At 42.9% G+C, this 20,024-nt stretch overlaps 1 protein-coding gene across 4 annotated transcripts in view; it reads right to left on the bottom strand.

Moving 5' to 3' along the window:
* Positions 1–1,682: 1,682 nt before the first annotated feature.
* Positions 1,683–20,024, bottom strand: part of SYNJ2 (synaptojanin 2) — a 74,255-nt gene continuing 55,913 nt past the window's right edge. For 3 of the 4 annotated variants that reach the window (XM_030448035.1, XM_030448038.1, XM_030448037.1), the window contains 8 exons: positions 14,355–14,433; positions 12,985–13,153; positions 12,474–12,611; positions 9,185–9,319; positions 7,879–7,991; positions 6,319–6,427; positions 4,707–4,912; positions 1,693–2,866 (listed from right to left, as the gene is read on the bottom strand). In XM_030448035.1, coding sequence (XP_030303895.1) covers positions 2,066–2,866; positions 4,707–4,912; positions 6,319–6,427; positions 7,879–7,991; positions 9,185–9,319; positions 12,474–12,611; positions 12,985–13,153; positions 14,355–14,433 — 1,750 coding nt within the window. In that variant the 3' untranslated portion in view covers positions 1,693–2,065. Of the gene's footprint in view, positions 2,867–4,706; positions 4,913–6,318; positions 6,428–7,878; positions 7,992–9,184; positions 9,320–12,473; positions 12,612–12,984; positions 13,154–14,354; positions 14,434–20,024 lie in introns of all 4 variants that reach the window. The other variant, XM_030448036.1, reaches the window with a different exon arrangement.

Raw genomic sequence — 20,024 nt, forward strand, 5'->3', positions numbered from 1 at the left:
TAATAATGAGATCTTGATGCTTCTCATGACAGCTTGCAGTCTGGTTATAATTTTTAACTGCCTGCTTTCAGCAAATGGCATCTGTATTGTATGGTCTTACTGCACTGTCAAGGCAAAAGCCTGCACAGCTGCAGTAGATAACAGACATGTTTAGCACCATCCTCACCAAAATCTTGGGCTGATGGCTTGCTAATAAATGAGAGATGACTTTATTATTATGATGAAGTCTGCTTTGAGCCAAGTAGTAATACTTCATGAGACAGCCCACAATGGGAAGTGACCCACAGATACCCCCCACACCAGCTGCCCTCAAGGCTGTGGTGCAGCACCAGGTAAATAGAAGGGAGAAGCAAAGCAGGCACACAAACATCACTTGCCTGATGTTTCTGCAGTGGATAACAGGGCAGTGCTTCCCCTTTCTTGGTTGTCACATTCTGAACCATCAACCACAATCATCTTTTTCATTTGCAAGAACCTGCACAGAACAGGTAATTGTCTGCATTGTAGCTGGCTCCTAGGTACAGCCCCTGTTTGGATGCAGAGTGCACCTGAGCAACAGCTTTATTTACAGTGGTGTGTGTGCTTCTTAAATTTTTCCTTAGTCTTAGATGCAGTTGCCCACATCTAGTTCCATTTCTTAGCCTTCCCATCTCATTTTCCTTGGATCAGATTGTTTCTCACTTCTGCCAGGCCCTCTGCTGCACAGCTTTACCACAGCTTTACCACAGCTGCTGAGGCAAATGGGAAGCAGCTCCTCCCCGGTACAAAATAACCAGGCTGCATGGCTGATGATCAGCAGAAATCAACAGTGAGAGCAGAAGCTCTGCACACCTCCACCCTCTACCAGCCTGGGCTCCAAGTTGAGCTTTGCTGTGAGTGGGCAAACTCATTATTAGGTTGTAAGCAACTGTTCTCTGCAGGAGGGTTCTGCTGTCCCCAGGCATCTGCTTGTGGCTTAGTTGTGGCACAACAGCCTGTGTTGCACTGAGGTGCAGTTAGGTTCCAAGACCAGCTCTTTCCTCATCTGCACTGTGGAAATAAAAAAAAAGACCAACAGGGCATTTTTGTTACAAAGAAGCTGAACAACATAACACATCACTATGCTAATGGCTTATGCCATCAGGAGGTCTCAGCAATTCACTGTATTGCACTCATGTGCATAGATAATGCACAAGCCAGGCTATGGGGTCTGTTCCAGAAGGGACCCTCATTGTTCACATGCAAGTTCATTGTAAAGTATATTTGGGGTTGGTGTGGGGGAAAAAAAAAAAAAAAAAAGGTGAGTTTTGGGAAGTGGGAAGGTGGTAGAAAACCAGCTGGAGATGCCTTTGACCTCACTGTAGGTCAGAGCAATACATGCCAGTAACAGCACAGCCCTTAAAAGAGGATTACTGGGTCATTTGCCTGGTCTGAAGTCTGAACAGGGCACCACCTCTCATGGGTTTGCCTTGCAGTACACACCTTCCATTTTACTTTCAACACAGGAATGAGTTCAACAAGGTAAGAGCTTGCCAACACTGCAGCTTGTTAAGATCTACAAGAAGGTAATGTCTAAGCCTTGCTTCTTCCAGAGCAGGAACTTAGTAGCAGAACATTACTAATGTTTCTGCTGTAGTTACACTGGTATATTCCCCTTTTGGAATGTTTGTTCCAAAATAACTGTAGCAGTCCAAGTATTTAAGATAAGGGTGCTTTATTTCAAGTGGCAGAAATTGATTAATATATAAATTTCACAGGAAAATGTTTTTCTTAAACAGTTTTTTTCCATACACCATTATATCTTCTTACATATGATTTGTACCTGAAATGAGATAAAACATCTTAAGGTGGCTTAATAAAAAGAAATAACTTAAAATAAGAAACTTTTCAAACAAGCATAGATAATAATGTTAGGTTTTTATATAGTCTTTACATGTCCCTCCAGGGGCAATATGTTTATTTTAAAACATCAAAATGAAATGTGTCATGGACAAATGATCTGTTTCCTTAAATAAAAATCTCTGTGCAAAAGATTTATCTTGCATCATAATTACAATTTCTATAGGAATACTAAGGAGACAGAATTTTACAATTTTAAGTCACTATTTGCCTTCATCAAGGTATCTTTGTTTTGTTCCAAGACAGGCAGTTCATTGACCCCATCTGACAGTGCACTGCTCTCTTCCTCATCACTAAACGTCACCCAGTGAGTGAAATCTCTCAAATTGGGGATTTTCAAATTTTCTGAAGTGTTTGCTGGAGCAGTAGCTGATGGCACCTGTGTGAAAAGAGGGCAGGAAGGATCTGTGTCCAGGTCCAAAAGATCGGTGTCCTCTGGAAGGGAGCTGGTGCCTGAGAGCTGTGGATGCTGTCCCTCTGGTGGAGGAGGGCCCTGTGGCTCAGCCAGCAGTGCCGCAGTACTCGGTGCCAGCTGCCTTGTTGTGCTGTTTGCTGGGCTGGCAGAGGGTGTAGGAGCTGAGAGAGCAGACTGCACAGGGGCACGAGTGTCCTGAGACTGGGGACAGAACCCAGGATTGTTGTTGGAGTTGAGCATTAACCCGCTAAAAAGTGGGTTATCACTGCTCTGGAGCACTTGCAGATGAAGAGCTGCAGGAGCTGACTTCTTTCTTCGGGGTGGTACCTTTGGGGCAAAGGAAGCGTTGGGGTGGGGCAGAGTGACAGCCTCAGCCATGCTTCCTGATGGGAGCTGCCTTTCACTGCTCCCCCTGCTCTCCTGAGGCTTCCCTGGGTTCCCCTGGGTTCTGGGTTTAGGGACTGGAATAGTTTTGGTTGCATTTAGAATAGCTCCAGGTTCTAGAGAGGGCTCTGACAAGCCAAGAGGAGATGGTACTGACTGCTGATAAAATTGCTCTTCTGTAGGAAAGGCCTGAAAGAGAAAAGGAATAAGAAATTTGAGAACAAAAATGGCACCTTAAACTGGGTCACTTCTAGTGCAAGTCTTACTGGTGACATTACTGAGAAAAACTGACAGGATTGGAAGAAAAAAAGAAAAACCAAACAGTAAAAGAGGAGACTTGAGAGTGCAGGTTTAGACTGTACCTGTGTGGTTCTGTTCTCACACATTGTGCCTAGGATCAGTGTTCATCTACAGAGTGCCATTTTAGGACAAAGAACCTACAGCCTATTCACTCCCTGTATGAGAAATTAATCTCCTTCTAACCATGTCTCTTTCATGTTAGGATTTTAATCCATACCAGATTAACACAGTCCTGAAGAGTAAATTACTTGTTGCATCTCTCTGCTGAATTAGTATTATTTAAGCCAGAATGAGCAGAGAGAGAAATTATCAGGGCCATTAGCCCACACCCATGGGCATATTCTGAGGTAGATAAGGTTGAAGCACAGTTAGCTTAATTTAAGCCAGAAAATGCATTAGTAGCCTAGCCTCATCATGTCTCACTGATGCTAGGCACCGAAGAGAAGTGAACTATCAAAACACAATCTGTCATATGTTTGCCATTTAAAGTTATTTATATAACTGGATCTCGGCTCAGACTGAAAGCATTTTAATTTTTTATTACTCTCCCATAGTATTAAATGATAATATAGAGGATTTTTAATGCAGTCAAATATCCAGTCTATATTTCACAATGGACATACCCCCTGCCACTTCTGTCCATATGTTGTTGTTAAGTTGCCTACATTTGATTGCAGTGCTTTTTTAAATGCTAGAGGTGGACTGGGCAGAGGTTTTCAAGTACACACCTCCCATCTGAATTCACTGGGATGGAGGAAGGAGTGGACAGAGTCCAACTGGAACACATAAATTCCTGCAGGAGATTTCATATAACTCACACCAAAATAGCAGCCCATCTCAGCAGCTTTCAGGAGAGCCCTGGAAGTGCCCACAACATAAACAGACCATTCCTTATTACTAAATGTTTAAGGGAAGCACATGCACTGTGCACTGTCTGGGGTTCATTTCTTTTGTGAGTTTACTAAGTAGATGTGGCTGAAAATTTTATGATCGAAAAGGGGTGGATGCCTTTACAAAGGAAGTTAAGGCAGGAGTCCTAGAAACATAGAGCTTCCTAGCAGAGATTCTATCAATGGAAGAACAGAAAAGGTTGTAATTGTCTTTATCTTGTACTTGAATTTCTTTCACCATTAAATAATCATTTGAGCAGCTCTAGAGGTAAAAAAACTATTATCTCCAATGAAGAGACCTGGCAGAGAGGCAGCATAAACCCTCAACACCTCCAGGTTTGTATTTTTAAGAACCTGAACTCTTGAGCAGAATACAGAAGGGAAAGGCTGAACCCCAGTATAAGGTGTGTGAGGAAAGCTCAGTGTCTCTGAACAGGATGCAGAAGAGCACACTGATCAAGAAGCAGCCTCACATCAGTACAGAGCAGACCATTTATGATGTGGTCAAAACTAAACATAAAGAAGGGGAAAACCTTAAATCCTGAGAAAGTTTAGACAAACTAGAAGTCAAAAAATCTAAGAGAATTGACTAACAAAGAGAAAATCTGAATACAGCTCAGTAAGGAGGACAAAGCTCCTCTTCCTTTCCAGTTGCCCAGTGTATTTCTGTGCCTTGGTGGCTACAATACACAGAATCATTTCAGTGCCTGCTGAAGAAGAACTTTAAATGCCATGACTTCACAGAAACTGTTTAACACCCCCCCACACACACACCCCTCTTGCTATCATTCACTTTGTGTAGAGCAGGCTGGATGCATTTGGCTATTTGACTCTCTTACATTTCCCACCTTGACTCCAGTTCTCCGCAGAGGTTTTGGCTTCTTTGTAGCTGGAACTTTGGGTGGTGGGCGGTGGGGCACAAGCCCTGGTCCTGCCTGCAGTCCTTGAGGTAATGCTGACTTTGTGCTGCTGCTGGGGAGAGGCTCAGGTTTGGTAGATGTTTGGTTTCTAGTTTGAGCAGACTTTAGTGCATCTTCCTGTAGTCCTGAAAAGCAAAATCCATTAAGATCTTGGCTTGATCAGAATGTAGCTTCAGGGTAACTTCTTTCACAGTCATGTTTTCCAAAATGTGCCTAAAGGGAATGTGCTCAGGCCAGGAAGATAGATTGTGGAAATAAGCACAGACCTTGGCAGTGCTAAGTTAATGGCTGGACTTGTTGATCTTAAAGGTCTTTTCCAATCAAAATGATTCTATGATTCTTTGCACTCCTGTCACATTTGTAAGAGGCAGTTTGGGAAAAACTCCTGTCTGAAATAATTTCATGCCAAAACAGCAGAGCTGTGCCACCATCTGTCCAAGTGAAGATAACACTGGCTGGGGGTTCAGGAGTACTGGAGAGAAACTGCTGAGTCTCCTTTTGCCCTGTTTGCTTCTCTGAATAATCAAGGTAATGATACTGAGCATGTCCTTAGGAGTACTTGGGGAAGAACTGAAATGCCAACTGTTGGCACAGCACTAGCGGCTGAAAGTGATGTTGACCAGACTATTTTCTTTACTCACCCTGAATGAAATGCTTATTGTGAATTTTCAGAATTAATGGAGAGTAAATCTGATTTCAAGAATAAATGTACAGCACTTTCTGAGGAGCAAACATCAAGGTTTCTTTATAACACTTCTAATTAAATTGGATTATTTCAGACTCCTTTGCTGTATTTGCAAATGAAAAAGGGATGCTTTTGTCCTAAACTGAGCCTTGCAACCTCAGGTAGCTATCTCAAAGTCATACTGCATTCATTCTTATTGATACAGCAGAAAAACTACTCGCAGCCCTGGAGGGTAAGTTCACACTGCCTGAATTTCAATACCCAACATAGTTTCCTGATCTAACTTGCCCTTTCAAGCAGCTTGGTCCTCCAGGGATGAGACTAAGAGCCTAAACACAAGAGTTTTAGCTTAGTTATTCAAGTTATAGTGGTGCAAGCATCTGTCTGGGTTACAACTATACTTGCTGTCTATATATGAACTGAATCCATGTTATTTCTCCTACAGCTGTATTTGCTCTCTAGTTCTGCTTGGAATAGTGAGCATTTGCTAAATAGAGCAGCAAACATCCTTTATGCAACTCTGAGCTAACACAGGCACCATCAGTTTAGTAAGATCCCATCTTTCTCGTTTAATTTTTTAGGCTAAATCTGGACATAAATAACCCAAAGTGTTTCTAGTGACAGGTTCTACAACAGAATATACAACTTGAGTTATCTTGAAAAAACAGAAGTTAATATTATCAAAACTGACAGAGAACACCAAGTACAATCTTGCCAGCATGTGTAAGTCAGTGCTCAGGTGGGCTTCTGAACAGAAATATGTGCATCTGGGCTATGATGGGAAGAATTAATACACCTACAGTTTATTTATAGATTTTTAGAAGTTGGTTATGAAGCTGTGCTCACCTCCTTTAGCTTCCATAAGACATCTAATAGCTTCTTCTGCTTCCTCAGCTGTGGTGGTTTTGATTTGCTTGACATTGTAAGGTTTACTTATTCCAGTCCGGACTTTGGGCTTTAAAAAACCAAGAATGAGTCATTTTAACAACTGACTTTTCACGTGCACCTGTGATCTTACAGCTAAGTTCAAACACCTGTAAAGTTCTGATTTTGCCAGTGACTAATCAGCAATCTAATACATCCTACAGAAATGGTGGGGAGTCTTTTGGCAGACCTTACATCCTTCTTACCAGCTGACAGAGTAAGCCAATGCTTTAGTGCCACAGCTAGTCCCTTAGCCTGGCTCAATACATTAGGGTTCTCATCCAGCAAAAGAGTTGGGAAGTGTTTCTACATTCCAGTCTTGGTCCACTCAGAGGGCTAACAGCCTTGCTGCCAATAGTCAAGACCATACCTGTATACTGGGCACTAGTACAGCCCATCAAAAGGGTGGAGAAAGAATTAAAGCATATTAATGTGGTGCTGGAAACTCAAGTCAGCATCTGGGAGAAAGTAGCACATGGAGTAAACCAGCAGTGCCCATGCCTTGCACTGTTCTCTCTCCCATACAGTGCTACAGGCTGGGCACAGAGTGGCTGAGAGCAGCCAGACAGAGAGGGACCTTAGAGTCTGGATTGACAGGAAGCTGAACATGAGCCAGCAGTGTGCCCAGGTGGCCAAGAAGGCCAATGGCATCCTGGCCTGTACCAGGAACAGTATGGCCAGCAGGTCCAGGGAAGTGATTCTGTCCCTGTACTCAGCACTGGTGAGGCCACAGCTTGAGTACTGTGTCCAGTTCTGGGCCCCTCAGTTTAGGAAGGATATCGAGGTCCTGGAGCAGGTCCAAAGGAGGGCAACCAGGCTGGTGAAGGGACTCGAGCATAGACCCTACGAGGAGAGGCTGAGGGAGCTGGGGCTGTTCAGCCTGGAGAAGAGGAGGCTCAGAGGAGATCTCATCACTCTCTACAACTCCCTGAAAGGAGGGTGTAGCCAGGTGGGGGTTGGTCTCTTTTCCCAGGCAACTCTCAGCAAGACAAGAGGGCATGGTCTTAAGTTGTGCCAGGGGAGGTTTAGGTTGGATATTAGAAAGAATTTCTTTACGGAGAGGGTGATCAGACATTGGAATGGGCTGCCCAGGGAAGTAGTGAATTTCTATCCCTGGAGATATTTAAAAAGAGACTGGATGTGGCACTCAGTGCCATGGTCTGGTAACTGCGGCGGTAGTGGATCAAGGGTTGGACTTGATGATCTCTGAGGTCCCTTCCGACCCAGCCCATTCTAAGATTCTACGATTCCTTCTTTGGTCTTTCTAATTCCTTTCAATTTTATAACATTTTTCTGGTGTCTGGCAGGTCCTACAGTGTAGCATTACATTACAACAAGTTCATCTTCACATGTCCAGCTCAGACATGTGATAAGACTTCCTCCCTTGTATGACAAGTGTATCGTGTACATGATGCTCAGAGTCTGCACAGATGGGGGAGATCAGGGCAACCTGAAGTGGCCATGCTGAGTGGCAGAACTCACTGGCTGCTGAGGGGCTCCAGGGAGCAGCTTTGCTGTTGCCAAGATGGAGCAGGTGGAATGGCTTCCTGGAGAGAGAGAACCCTCTGAGGGGGACTTTTTGCCTGATGTTCCAGCTGAAAAGAAAGAAAATGGCTTTTTTACAACATTTTATTTGCAATGGAGCATAACCAATGTGTTTTGAGATTGTTTGTGATAAATAGAAGAGACACTTTCCACGCTCCTTGGTCCTCCAAGGGCAGACATATTAGACAGGACCTTCCAGTAGGACACCAGGGACCTTTTGAGTCCCTCTGCCTGAGTGTCAAGAGCAAAACAATTACTTCAGTCTAGGAAGACTGATGTGCTGAACTCATCTAATCTAAGGTGAAAAAAAAATCTGAACACAGAATAAAATGCTGAAATCTTAAAATGTATCAGGAAGCAGTTTCCTAGTTGGTCTTGCTTTCATTTAGTTAATTTCATAACCTCATCTGACCGTAAACATTGCTTTCCAGACAGAAAAATACAGATGCCAGTGTAGTAATTTTTTTGGCAACAAACTCAGAAATTAATAGGAATAATAAAAAAAAAAAATTCATCTTCCAGCAGTGAATCTAACAGAACCTTTAATTTAAGGATGGAAAATACACACGAGAGAGCCTTTTGGGCTGCAAGAAAAATGTCACATAGAGCTTTGTATCAAACAGAAGGCAAAGATGATTATGCTGATAATACTTCAGAAGTAGCCATAAAAACAAGAGCAGCATAGGACTGATGGCATCTCAGGAGGATAGAGCATAGTTAAAGAGCATCACTTCCTCTTTGTGCCTCACTGATAACTGTAAAACACTTTGCATTTCTTTCATAAACAGAAAAGCAAGCAAGAATTTCTTGCAAGCAGGAAAAGGAAAAAAATGTCCAGAACAAGTATTTTTGTCAAGGCTTTTAATAAGGAAGATTAAAATTAAGTCATAAAAACCCTCAAAACTGTAAGAAACCCCCCCAGTGACTTTGGAAGTGAGCGGCATAAATACTGATATTTATTTTTACTGCCACAAAGTATCTGGTCAACTCACTAACCTGAGTGATGAGTTAGCATGGAATATATGGGCCATCACATCCTCACTAAAGGTGTTTTCTTGTGGATTACATGTCATGCTAAAGACAAACTTATGTCACTAACTGCAGCCATAGTCAGGCTGAAACAGATTGGGAGGGAAGGACAGCCTGGCATTTCAGAAGAAGGTATTACTTCTCTGTCACTAAGAAATGGCAAGCAAAATGGTTCAGCTGGAGCCAACACGACGTTAAAGAAAGTTCAACTCACCAGGAGGGGGAGGCCTCTGTGGTGGCTGAAGTGGCCGAGGCCTGGTAGGAATGGACAGAGATCTGCTTGGAGTCCGGCGACGGGATCCCTCTCGCGCCTCCAGCTCCCGCTTCAAATCGGCCAAGTCCGTATCATCTGGGGAAAGGTTGGAAAGGGATCAGTGTTGGAGATCTGCTGGGTGAGATGCAGGAAATCTGAGCAGTCAGGAGAGAGCCAATTATGAGTAGCGAGCCACAACCAGTTATCTCAGCAATGTGACATGGCTCCTATCATAGAATCATGGAGTGTTGGGTTGGAAGGGACCTCAAGGATCATCTCCTCCAACCCTTCTAATATTATTGTTTAGATGAGATGTCTCAGCACTCCGTTGAGCTGAGATTTTCCAAAGTGGAGGAATCCACCACTTCCCCTGGGAGACCATTCCAATGTCTGACTGTCCTCACAGAGAAAAATTTTCCTCTTGTGTCCAGTGGGCATCTCCCCAAGAGCAACTTGTGCCCATTGTCTCTTGTCTTGTCCATGTGACAAGGGCATCTCCATCTTCTTTGTAGCCTCCCCTTGAAGTATTGGAACATCTTAATAAGGTTTCTCCTAAGCCTTCTCTTCTCAAGGCTGTGAGAATCATATTGTTTTGCTCTCACTGCTCCCACTTCAGGAAACATCTACCCTTTTCTCAAACAGTTTTTTTCTCTCCTTTTCCAGCATTTATATTATATTTATATTATCCTTTTCCAGCAGTTTATATAACTGTCTGTGCCAACACAAAGACTGCCTGCATCTGATCTCAGGGTTCCTCATCACCTTGTTAGGTTCTGAGCTTGGAGGCAAACTGTGTCATGACAGCTGCAAGGAGGCTGGTCACAGTCAGTCCCTTGCTCTTCCTTCCTGAACACAGGAATTCCCTCCGAGGATTAGACAACTTCCTTTGCTCTGGAGAAGAGTTTATGCTAGAGAAAAGCCTCTCTGAATGGCTCACTCATCACACCTCTGCTTTCCAGCAACATCCCCTAAAAGATGCACCTGCCTCACCCTGCTAACCCTTGGCTGCACCTTACATGACTACATCATTACACAGTATTTCATCACACAGTATTTCATCCTAAGTCTCCCTGGCAGCTGAAGAGAAGAAGTGATTGCTTTAGTCTCTAAGTCTGCTGACGTTTTAGGGCTCTTCAGTTCTCACCCCCTGCCATGGCTGCCTAGCCAGGAATCTACTCTTGAGGACTCCAAAATTTACTGGGTTTAGTTTTGTGATTTGGAGAGGATGGGGAAGGAATTATGTAGCAGCAGTCTCTTATATTTCAGGCATTTTTACAGAAGCTCCTGTTCCTCAGAGAGCTGTGCTTTGCAGAGAACACCAACCTACCTCACAGAGTCCTTCTCCCACTTAGCAGTCGATGACAGCCACAAAGACACAGCCTGTGATCTGCCTGATCCACCCTCCCCTTTCTCTTTGCATTTTCAATACTTCTAAGAAGCAGGTATGGGCTTGTCTGTAGGATCTGAAGAGTCATGCAGGTGCCTAAAAGCATGGCTTGAAATTTTGGCAGTAACAGAAACACACAGAATCATAGAATTGTCAGAGTTGGAAGGGACCTCTAGAGATCATCTAGTTCAGCTCTCCCACTAAAGCAGGATCACCTAGAGCACATTACACAGGACTACATACAGGCAATTCTGAATATCTCCAGAGAAGGGGACTTCACAACCTCAGTAACACTGAATGCAAAATAAACCCCAGCTACCCTCACTCTGTCCCTTCCCATGAAAGAGGCAATGGCTCCCAGGGACATCAGTTTCATGAGGCTATGCCTTTCTCTGACCTCAGAAACACATATACTCACTGCTCTGCCCATCACTGGTTTCTGTCTCTATCTAACATGAGCCATACCATCCTCATACCTTCAACTAGGAGTTACCAGGCAGAATTGGAAGCTTAGGGAGGCATCTGAAATTGCAGAGACTTTCAAGATGGATTGTATATATCATATTTTGAATTGTGCGACACCGTGACCTCACCTTGACCTCCTTCAAACTATACCTTATAATCTCCACTTGCTTTGTGATATTTTTTGTGGGTAAGAGTTAGTGTGGGTGAAAAGAATCACTGCAATTCTCTGCAGCTTAATGAATCATCACACAGTAGGCCAGAGGTGTTTGGAGGGCAAGGCATCCTGTAATACAAAGTGATTGGCTTCACAGTATTTAATAATGACAGATTACTCTTTGGCTCCAAGCTAGGTTTCTGGGTCTGGCCCCAATGTACCCAGCACATGACTCAAGGTGGGCAAGAAAGCTGCATATCACTTTGATTGTTTGGAAAATCTGTCTGTGTAAACTTAGAAATTTCATTTAATCTTTTTGAAATCTACTTCTGACTCAACCTTTGATGATATTAAAGTTTTCATTTTTTTGTCAGAAGACAAAGCACTTCTGAGAGAGTGCAGGAAGACAGCTACTGAATCACTTGCTGCCATGATGAAGTATTTAATAGATGACACAGCCTGTCAATGCTTGGTCCCCACAGCATGTCTTGATCCCAGTATAAGACCACCACTGGTTTGCCCAGCTCTTCTTTTTATGCATATTTTCTTCACACCTTTTTCTTCTCTTTACCAAATCATTTCACAATAATGTGCAAACAAGGTGGGTGACCAGGAAAAAAGGGACATATATAAAGCAACTGAAAGAAAGCATACACCTATAGTTTGGAACCTCAATTTCTTCAGAAATAAACAAAAAAGGAGCAAAAAGGAGAATAAATAGGAGAAAGTGAAGGGGAAAAATAGGAGAAACTTTAATGCTTCTTTGAAGTTATTTGACCATAACAAGCTCCTGACTGTCCAGCTTACACCTGACTGTGCTGCCACAGCTATTGCTCAAAGAAGGGGGCCAATCCCATCACTGAACCAACAGGATTCCTTCAGTTGAATTTTGGGTCTGGCCCTCACCAATTATAAAATAATAGACTTTTTTTGTTGTTGTACCGTCTGGTGCCAAGCAACATCTAATGGATAAAAAGACTTAGTTTCTGCTGAGTGTAAAAGGAAGTAAGTACTCCTGCCTTACCCTGAGCTATAGAGAAGGAGGCTTTATTATCTGTTGCTGGTTTGGATGAGGGCCTCAGTTACAGTCACTGACTCAAGGGGGTTTAGGCACCATATGAACATATACCAAAAAGAGGATCCTTCTCTTTGGAGGACTTACAATGAAAATGTAAATGAACAGGGAAATACAGAAAAAGGAGAACAACCAACCTTCAGGTCTTTAAGGAGTGTAAATAATTTACCTTTATACAGTCGTGGGTTTTGTTCAGATCTGTTTGAATGACCTATGGAGGCAAGATGTCCACAGCCCTCAAGCGTATCTTCTAAGTCCTGACACAAAGCATCATCTAAATAATCATCTTCATCCTCCACTATATCACCTGAATCGAAATATTAGATAACAAAGACAAAGTGAGCAAACACATTCTCTCTACTACCAATCAATTAATTTAATGTATGGGTCAGGTAAGCTTCTTGTGTAACCCATGTGTTTTGTCATAGTTTGTTTCTATACAGATAGTTGCACTATACACTGGATTTGCTACCATATAACACATAATTGATATGATGATCTATGCAACAGTTCTCTGCCCAGGCACAGTGCTGGGTCATGGCTTTAGTTACAAGCCTCTTTTTAAGAAGTGTTGTTTTGTTACAAATTGGGATACCACTGACACCCACACTACCTTTTCTCTACAACCGAAGTCAGCAAAACAATTTCTTACAACTTAGTTTTGGAAACCTGGCGCTCACCTTCTGAGTCATAGTCTGAACTTGAGAAGTCAAAATTTTCTTCTAGAAGACAGGAGTTTGCTGTCGGGGATGTGGGGGCAATGCTGTCCCTTTTCAGAGCAATTTCCTCCTGGAGACCCTTCAGCCAGTCCTTGGTCTTTGGCCGGATTTTCACTGTTCTGCCTCTGACCTAATGCAAGAAAGAATAATTTCCCCTTTGCCAAGCAACTTCACAAAATGAGAACACCTGAACAGAATAAGCAAGTTCTGCCAGTCTGTTGTGCATCTGCTTTAGAAACTGATACAGCTAAAGCTTCACTTCAAAAGCTTAATGAAAATGAAGCACTCTTCCTACCCCCATAACCAAGTTTTCAGACTGTAACAATATTCTTGAAAGAAAATCAGCTTCACAGCTCAAACGCACGGGATTTGGGAAATACTTGAGAAATGGGTGAAACATGTATCATCAAAACTACACTCTGACAGCAGCAATAGTGTGGGAGGCTTCCATTTTTTGAGTCAGTAGCTTTAACACACACACAAGTTTGCTTTCTGCTCAGAAAATCCCAAGTATGACAGTTGATATATATGGAAAGCATAATATTAAACAGATTAAGACCACAGCTGCTCATGTGTGTTGCTCCATGATGTTTGGGGTGAGTTGTATCCAAGCCAGTAACTTTGGCAGGAAAATCAGTTTGGAAAGTCCATGACCCAAGTTCCCAGCACCTTCACGCTTTGTGCACAATTGTGTTTCAGTATGTGCTATAAACTACATCAAGTACATGAGCCAAATTAAGACAAAAATCCAAATATGAAAGGAGAATGAGAGTTAAATCCATTTCTTTAGTGTAAAATTTACACTGCAGCCCCACAAACAATTTTGTCAGCATAAATGAGGGGGCTGATGAGTTGAAGAGGATGTGTGTGTGAGGGAAGAGCAGAGGAGATGGGAAGGTGAAACACCTACTGCGAATGGCAAGTTTGCCATGAAGGCCAATGAATTGCATTTTTCCAGCTTGGCAGAAGGAGTTTATTTAATACATTTAAGAGAAACAAAATATCGCCAAGCCACAATCCTAAGGATGCTTTGGCAACAGTGCAAAGTCATACACAGTCTCAGGAGAACTGCTTCAAGTGCCAGAACAATGACTGCATCTGTATTTTTTAGTGGTATCAAAGGTCAAATCCTAAGCACTGCTCAGGAGCTCACCTCCTGCCCTTCTAAAACTGAAATACTTCATTAAAGCCTCAGCAGCTGTGAGAGCTGAGGACTTTCCAAGCACTAAGTTTCTAGAAAATAATGCCACTAGAAACATAATTACCTCATTTTAAGAAACCACTTTTGAGAAATGTTATGAAACTTTATTACAGGTTTGAGAGAGTCTTACTTTTATGCCGTCTATATCCATAACTCGAAGAGCTGACTTGCTGTCAGCAAATGTCACCAGCATTTGACCTCCACTGATCCTAGTACAGAAGACAGAGGAAAGAAAAGAGTGCATTTTATTTCACCATTGAATAAAAAAACCCTTACAGGCAAGCATGATGGTTTTGTACAGCTATATATTTGGTTTCAGTTGTATTTGCCTCACAACTTTTATTCTGGGGGGAAGAGGAAGTGACAATACATGAATCCCAGTTAGGCTCTTCCTCTCCCCCATCATCCCTCATGTGACTTCAGCACCCTGCCTTTTACTGGGTCACCTCTGAAGCAGCAGTACAAAGGTCTCAGCAGCTGTTTATAGGATACCAAGTCTTGAAAGCCATGCTCCCTCAGTACTAACTTTCATGGCTCTGCATACCCCTCACACCTCAGAGGACATAGGATTTATGTACCTGCCAAGAGAGACATTGGTATCCTGGAGTGCATTAAGAAAGTTGTCTCCAGTTAATATCCAGTTTAGGGCAATGGTTTAAAACTTGAAGAAGGGAGATATAAACTAGACTTTAGGAAAAAATTCCTGTGAGGGTGGTGGGATGCTGGAACAGTTTGCTCAGGAAAGTTGTGGCTACCCCCTCCCTGGAAGTGTTCAAGGCCAGGCTGGATGGGTTAGGGTTAGGCAACCTGATCTAGTAGGAGGTGCCCCTGTCCATGCAGGGGGATTGGCACTACATGATCTTTAAGGTCCCTTCCAACCATTCTATGATTCTGTGAATTCAAGACAGGCAGGAATCTACTGGAGAAAGTCCAATGGAGAGCTATGAGGATGATTAAGGGACTCAAACATCTCTCTTATGAAGACAGACTGAAAGCACTGGGTCTGTTTAGCCATGAGAAAAGAAGGCTGAGAGGGCACCTTAATAATGTCCATAAATATCTGAGGGGTGGGTGTCAAGAGGAAGGAGACAGTCTCTTTTTTGATGAGACTGAAAACATGAACATGACCAAAAAGAAAACAAAAGAACATGACCAAATCATGTTCTTGTCTTGCTCCTTTTTTCACAATCAAGGTGGTGCTGCTGTTCCTGCTTTTGAACCCTCAATGTACATTTGGAAGTTCATAAAACCACACAACAAAAGGTCATCAGTTTTCTCCACTAATAAACGGAACAAATGCAACATAAGTAACTTCGTGGTCTTGTTTCCCAGGCCAATTGTCAGGTCTTGACCAGTTTTGTCTGCATTTTCCAAAACAAAAGTTTCAAAACAATGCTGGTGAAAAAGAGAAAGATCCTGACAGGACTAACTCCTGTAAGGAGAGGAGATCAGGCCAAGCTGTTTGTGTGAATTTACTTTAAAACTTGTAATATATGTTAATGAATTTGTATTCATAACCAGTAAAATTCAGGGTTAAACTGAGAAAGAAGTGAACAAAGCAACTCAGACGTGTTGTTTTCCACTAGAACAATGTAACCAATACAAGGTCCTAACGGGATTAACTTCTATCTCGGAGTGTAAGTCTTGTTCTTAAAACAAGTCTTGTTCTTAAAACAAGACACTGCCAAGGCCATTTAGGCACCGGCTGGGCACCTAAGAATGTGAACATCTGCACAAGAAGAACATAAAGATGTCACCACCAACAGATAAGAAGAAAGTTATGGCTAGGGTCTGATATCGCCTTATAACAATATAATGAAGTCAGCAAGAATTGAGAATGTAACAATGTTGTAACCTCCCCTTTTACTGTATAAATACCCTAAACCTTTCCCTTAACCCTTGGAACTCTTTGTCCAGTGTGAGCTGGGAGTTCCCCGGATCCGAAAATAAATACCTTTGCTGTTTAAAGGCTCAAAACTCTTTCTCTAAACAGTTTTCTTGGCCTTTTTGGGCTTCATTTTGGCGACCCAGATGGGACTGGACTCCGTCGTGCCGTGATCCAGGTGGGCCTGGGGACGCTTTTGTGGCCCCCCCAATGAATTCTGTCGGATAAGCCTCCCCTACTCCCTTGGCTCTATGCGCCGATGGACACCAGACCTTCTTCATACTGAAAAGGTATTTATATATATATTTGTTTGGGTTTCGAGGCCTCTAGGAAGGGGGGGTTAGAGTCCCCCAGTGGGTTAAAGTCCCCCAGGAGGTTAGAGTCCCCCGGGAGGTTTGGGTTCCTCAGAATTCACAGGGAAGCGGGGGACACCCCCAGGCTGACGGATTGGAGTCCAGTCTAGCTCTGAGTTTGTCCTTCTCCGGGGTTCAGATCCCCAGGAGATCTGAAGTTCATTCACAGCAGTGGAGGCCTCTAGGAAAGGGGGGGGGCTAGATCCCCCAGGAGGTTTGAGTCCCCCGGGAGGTTAGAGTCCCCCGGGAGGTTAGAGTGCTATTTTGTTGCACCTCTTTTTAAGAGAATTAAGTGTTTTGGGTGATTACGCGTCCCTATCGAAGAAAAGTTTTATAGCTTTATCTTCGGGGGAGGGGGTCTCGGGGGCTGCTGCGACGCCGGCAGGGATTCGCCGTCCATAGCGACATCTTGTGACCCCAGGCGGTAGAGCAACATGTGAATTCTGTGTAAATTTTACCTGTGCAAAGTATGTGTGTGTGTGAATGAAAGTGAGTGACTGAGACGCAATATAATTGCTCGGCGAGTGTGGGGTCCTGGTCTGCGTTTCTGTATCACCCGAGATGGGGCCTGCCAGAGACGGACGAAGCGATTGGTGTGGATTGTTGGAACGAGCAAGCTAAGTAAAGTGTTGATATCTGGAAAGAATTTGGTAACCGAGAGAGAGAGAGAGAGAGAGAGAGAGAGAATGCCCTTTTAGCTGTAATATCTCAAGTGGACATAATGGGGGCTGAAAAAAGTAAAGAAATTAATATCAAAATCCCCTTGGGATGCATTTTGAAGCATTGGAAAGAACTAGGTGGAATTCTGGGGGGAAATGTAAGGAAAAAGACACTTGTGAAATATTGCCAAGATTGGTGGCCTCTGTATAAACTAGGTGATGGAGAAAAATGGCCACCACACGGGAGCTTAAATTATAATACCATCCTACAACTTATGCTGTTTCTCCGTAAAAGAGAAAAGTGGGATGAAGTAATATATGCAGACATGTTTTTCACCTTAAGGGATAAGCCAGAATGGCAAAAGGATTGTGGAACAAATGTAACACCCCAAGATCCCTTTTCTTTTAGCCCTAGAATGGGATCAGAAAAACAGTGAAGTTAAGGAACGCTGTTGTGATGCTTGTAGTATATGGAAATGATGCCTTAAGTTGAAAGAAATAAATAGTGAAGTGGAAAGTACCATTAGCCTCCAAGAATATCAGCCTCTTGTGCCAGGATGTGGAGTACCGCTGCCAATGTCACAACAGGAAAACAGCAGTAGCTCCGCAGAATTGGGAAGCGAGGAAAGAGAAGAATTGGAAAGTGTTCCGCAAAAGGCAGTAGGGGGAGACAGAAACGAAGAGAAAGCTCCGCAGGAGACAGGGAAAAAGGTGAAGAAGAGAGAAAACAGATCAGACACCGAAAACCGGGGAGATGATCCCGGAGAAGGGACTAGCCATTCATATTACACAAGGGCAACCGAGCAAAAGGAAAAGGAAAGGGAGGCAGAAATGGCAAAGATAGGAGAAGAAAGAGCAAAACTGGAAATAGAGAAAGCGAGACTAGAAGCAGAGAAAGCTAAGGTAGAAGCTAAAGCTGAGGCAGAGAGGGCAAAACTAGAAGCAGAGAGGGCAAGACTAGAAGCAGAGAAAGCTAAGGTAGAAGCTAAAGCCGAAGCAGAGAGGGCAAGACTAGAAGCAGAGAAAACTAGACTGGAGGCAGAAAAAGCTGGAGCAGAAAGGGCAGAAAGAAAGACAAAAGCTCAGACCAGAGAGGGTGAAGTAGAGGGAGGAAAAGAAATCCCAGAGAACAGGGAAAAAGAAGTCCCAGAGAACTATACAAGAGCCACTCTTCAACAAGTAATGCCCAAATTAGGAGAACAAGCACGGATAAAAGCACCATTTACTACAAGTAACCTTAATAATTGGAGAGAGGAAGTGAAAAATTTGAGGAGAGACATAGAAGGGGTCGCTAGAAGGTTTGTATTAATTGCAAAGCATTTAGATGCTGATTGGGAGGATATTGATCTAATGCTATCTGAATTATCAGAGACGGGAAAAGAACTTGTTTTAAAAACTGGAAGGGAACAGGCTGCACTGCTATGGGAGCCTGTGGATGTAGTATTTCCAACTAGTAATCCAAACTGGGATCCAAACAACCCGCGCCAACATGATTTATTGCTGCAATACAGAGGGTTAGTTGCACAGGGCTTGCGAAGAGCAATACCGAAAGCAATAAACTGGGGAGCCCTATTTGAAGTAAGACAAGGACAGAATGAAACACCAACAGACTTTTTAGACAGGCTTAGAGCGGCAATGAGACAATATAGCCCCTTAGATCCTGGGTCAGAAATAGGTAAACAGCAACTGCTGGGATTGGTAATGGGGCAGTGTTGTGCAGACATCAGAAGGAAATTACAAAAACTTGAACATCCTGCAAATAGAGATCTGGAAATCTTAATGAATGAGGCCTGGAAAGGGTACAACAATAGGGATCAAGAAAAAGAAAAGAGAGAGAGTAAGAGACTTGCCAGAATTATAGAAGCAGTACATTCAACTCCAAAGCTTCCAGAGGCAAATGCTAGAAGTAGAGGGCGTGGTTATCCCATGAGAGGGAGAAGAAGGTTCCAGTGAAATAAGGTAGACCCAAATCAATGTTTCTATTGCCACCAAATGGGACACTGGCAATGAGAATGCCCTGAACTAAACAGAGAACCCTTTCAAGTGTTGCTCACCACTTTCACTGCAGTTCGAATTAAGGAGCAACCCACTTGGATCCACTACTCCCGAGTTAAGAGGGCCCCTGAACATTGCCAAGAACATTCCAGAAGGAGCTTGACATTATGAACTGGCGACCTTTCGTGTTGATGCTGGGACTCTGGATAAGTATGACCTTATCACAAAACATTGCCCAGGGATGTCCATGGTCGGGTGCACGAATAGTTAATGCACTACCTTCGGAACTGTGCATCAGAATGTTGTAATTCGACCCATGGGCCATAATGTTTGGGCAAGTTTTGATCACTCCAGGAGTAAGTGGCAATCAATCAGTATACTTCTGAAATGTTTCCCCATAATGACAACTGACCACAGGCTTATTATGTAGGAAATGGCTATGCATGTATTAGAACATTATGCCTTCATATTTTTATTGATTATTGTCCTGAGATAGCAAATAGTACAAATTTATGTGTTTGTAACTTTTGTTTGCAAATTTTTTTTTTTTTAGAATTGAAGGTTGTGATTTTGATTATTCCATTCTTTAACCACTATGCAATTGATCAAAGATCATAATGTACCGAATCTGCAGATAGGCATGAATATTCTCTATTACAACAATATATTATAACAATATAATGAAGTCAGCAAGAATTGAGAAGGTAACAATGTTGTAACCTCCCCTTTTACTGTATAAATATCCTAAACTTTTCCCTTAACAGGGGGAACTCTTTGTCCAGCGTGAGCTGGGAGTTCCCCAGATCCGAAAATAAATACCTTTGCTGTTTAAAGGCTCAAAACTCTGTCTCTAAACAGTTTTCTTGGCCTTTTTGGGCTTCACTGGAGCACTCTCTAGATCAACCAGA

This window comes from Calypte anna, chromosome 3, assembly GCF_003957555.1.
Source record: "Calypte anna isolate BGI_N300 chromosome 3, bCalAnn1_v1.p, whole genome shotgun sequence".
Taxonomy (NCBI): Eukaryota; Metazoa; Chordata; class Aves; order Apodiformes; family Trochilidae; genus Calypte; species Calypte anna.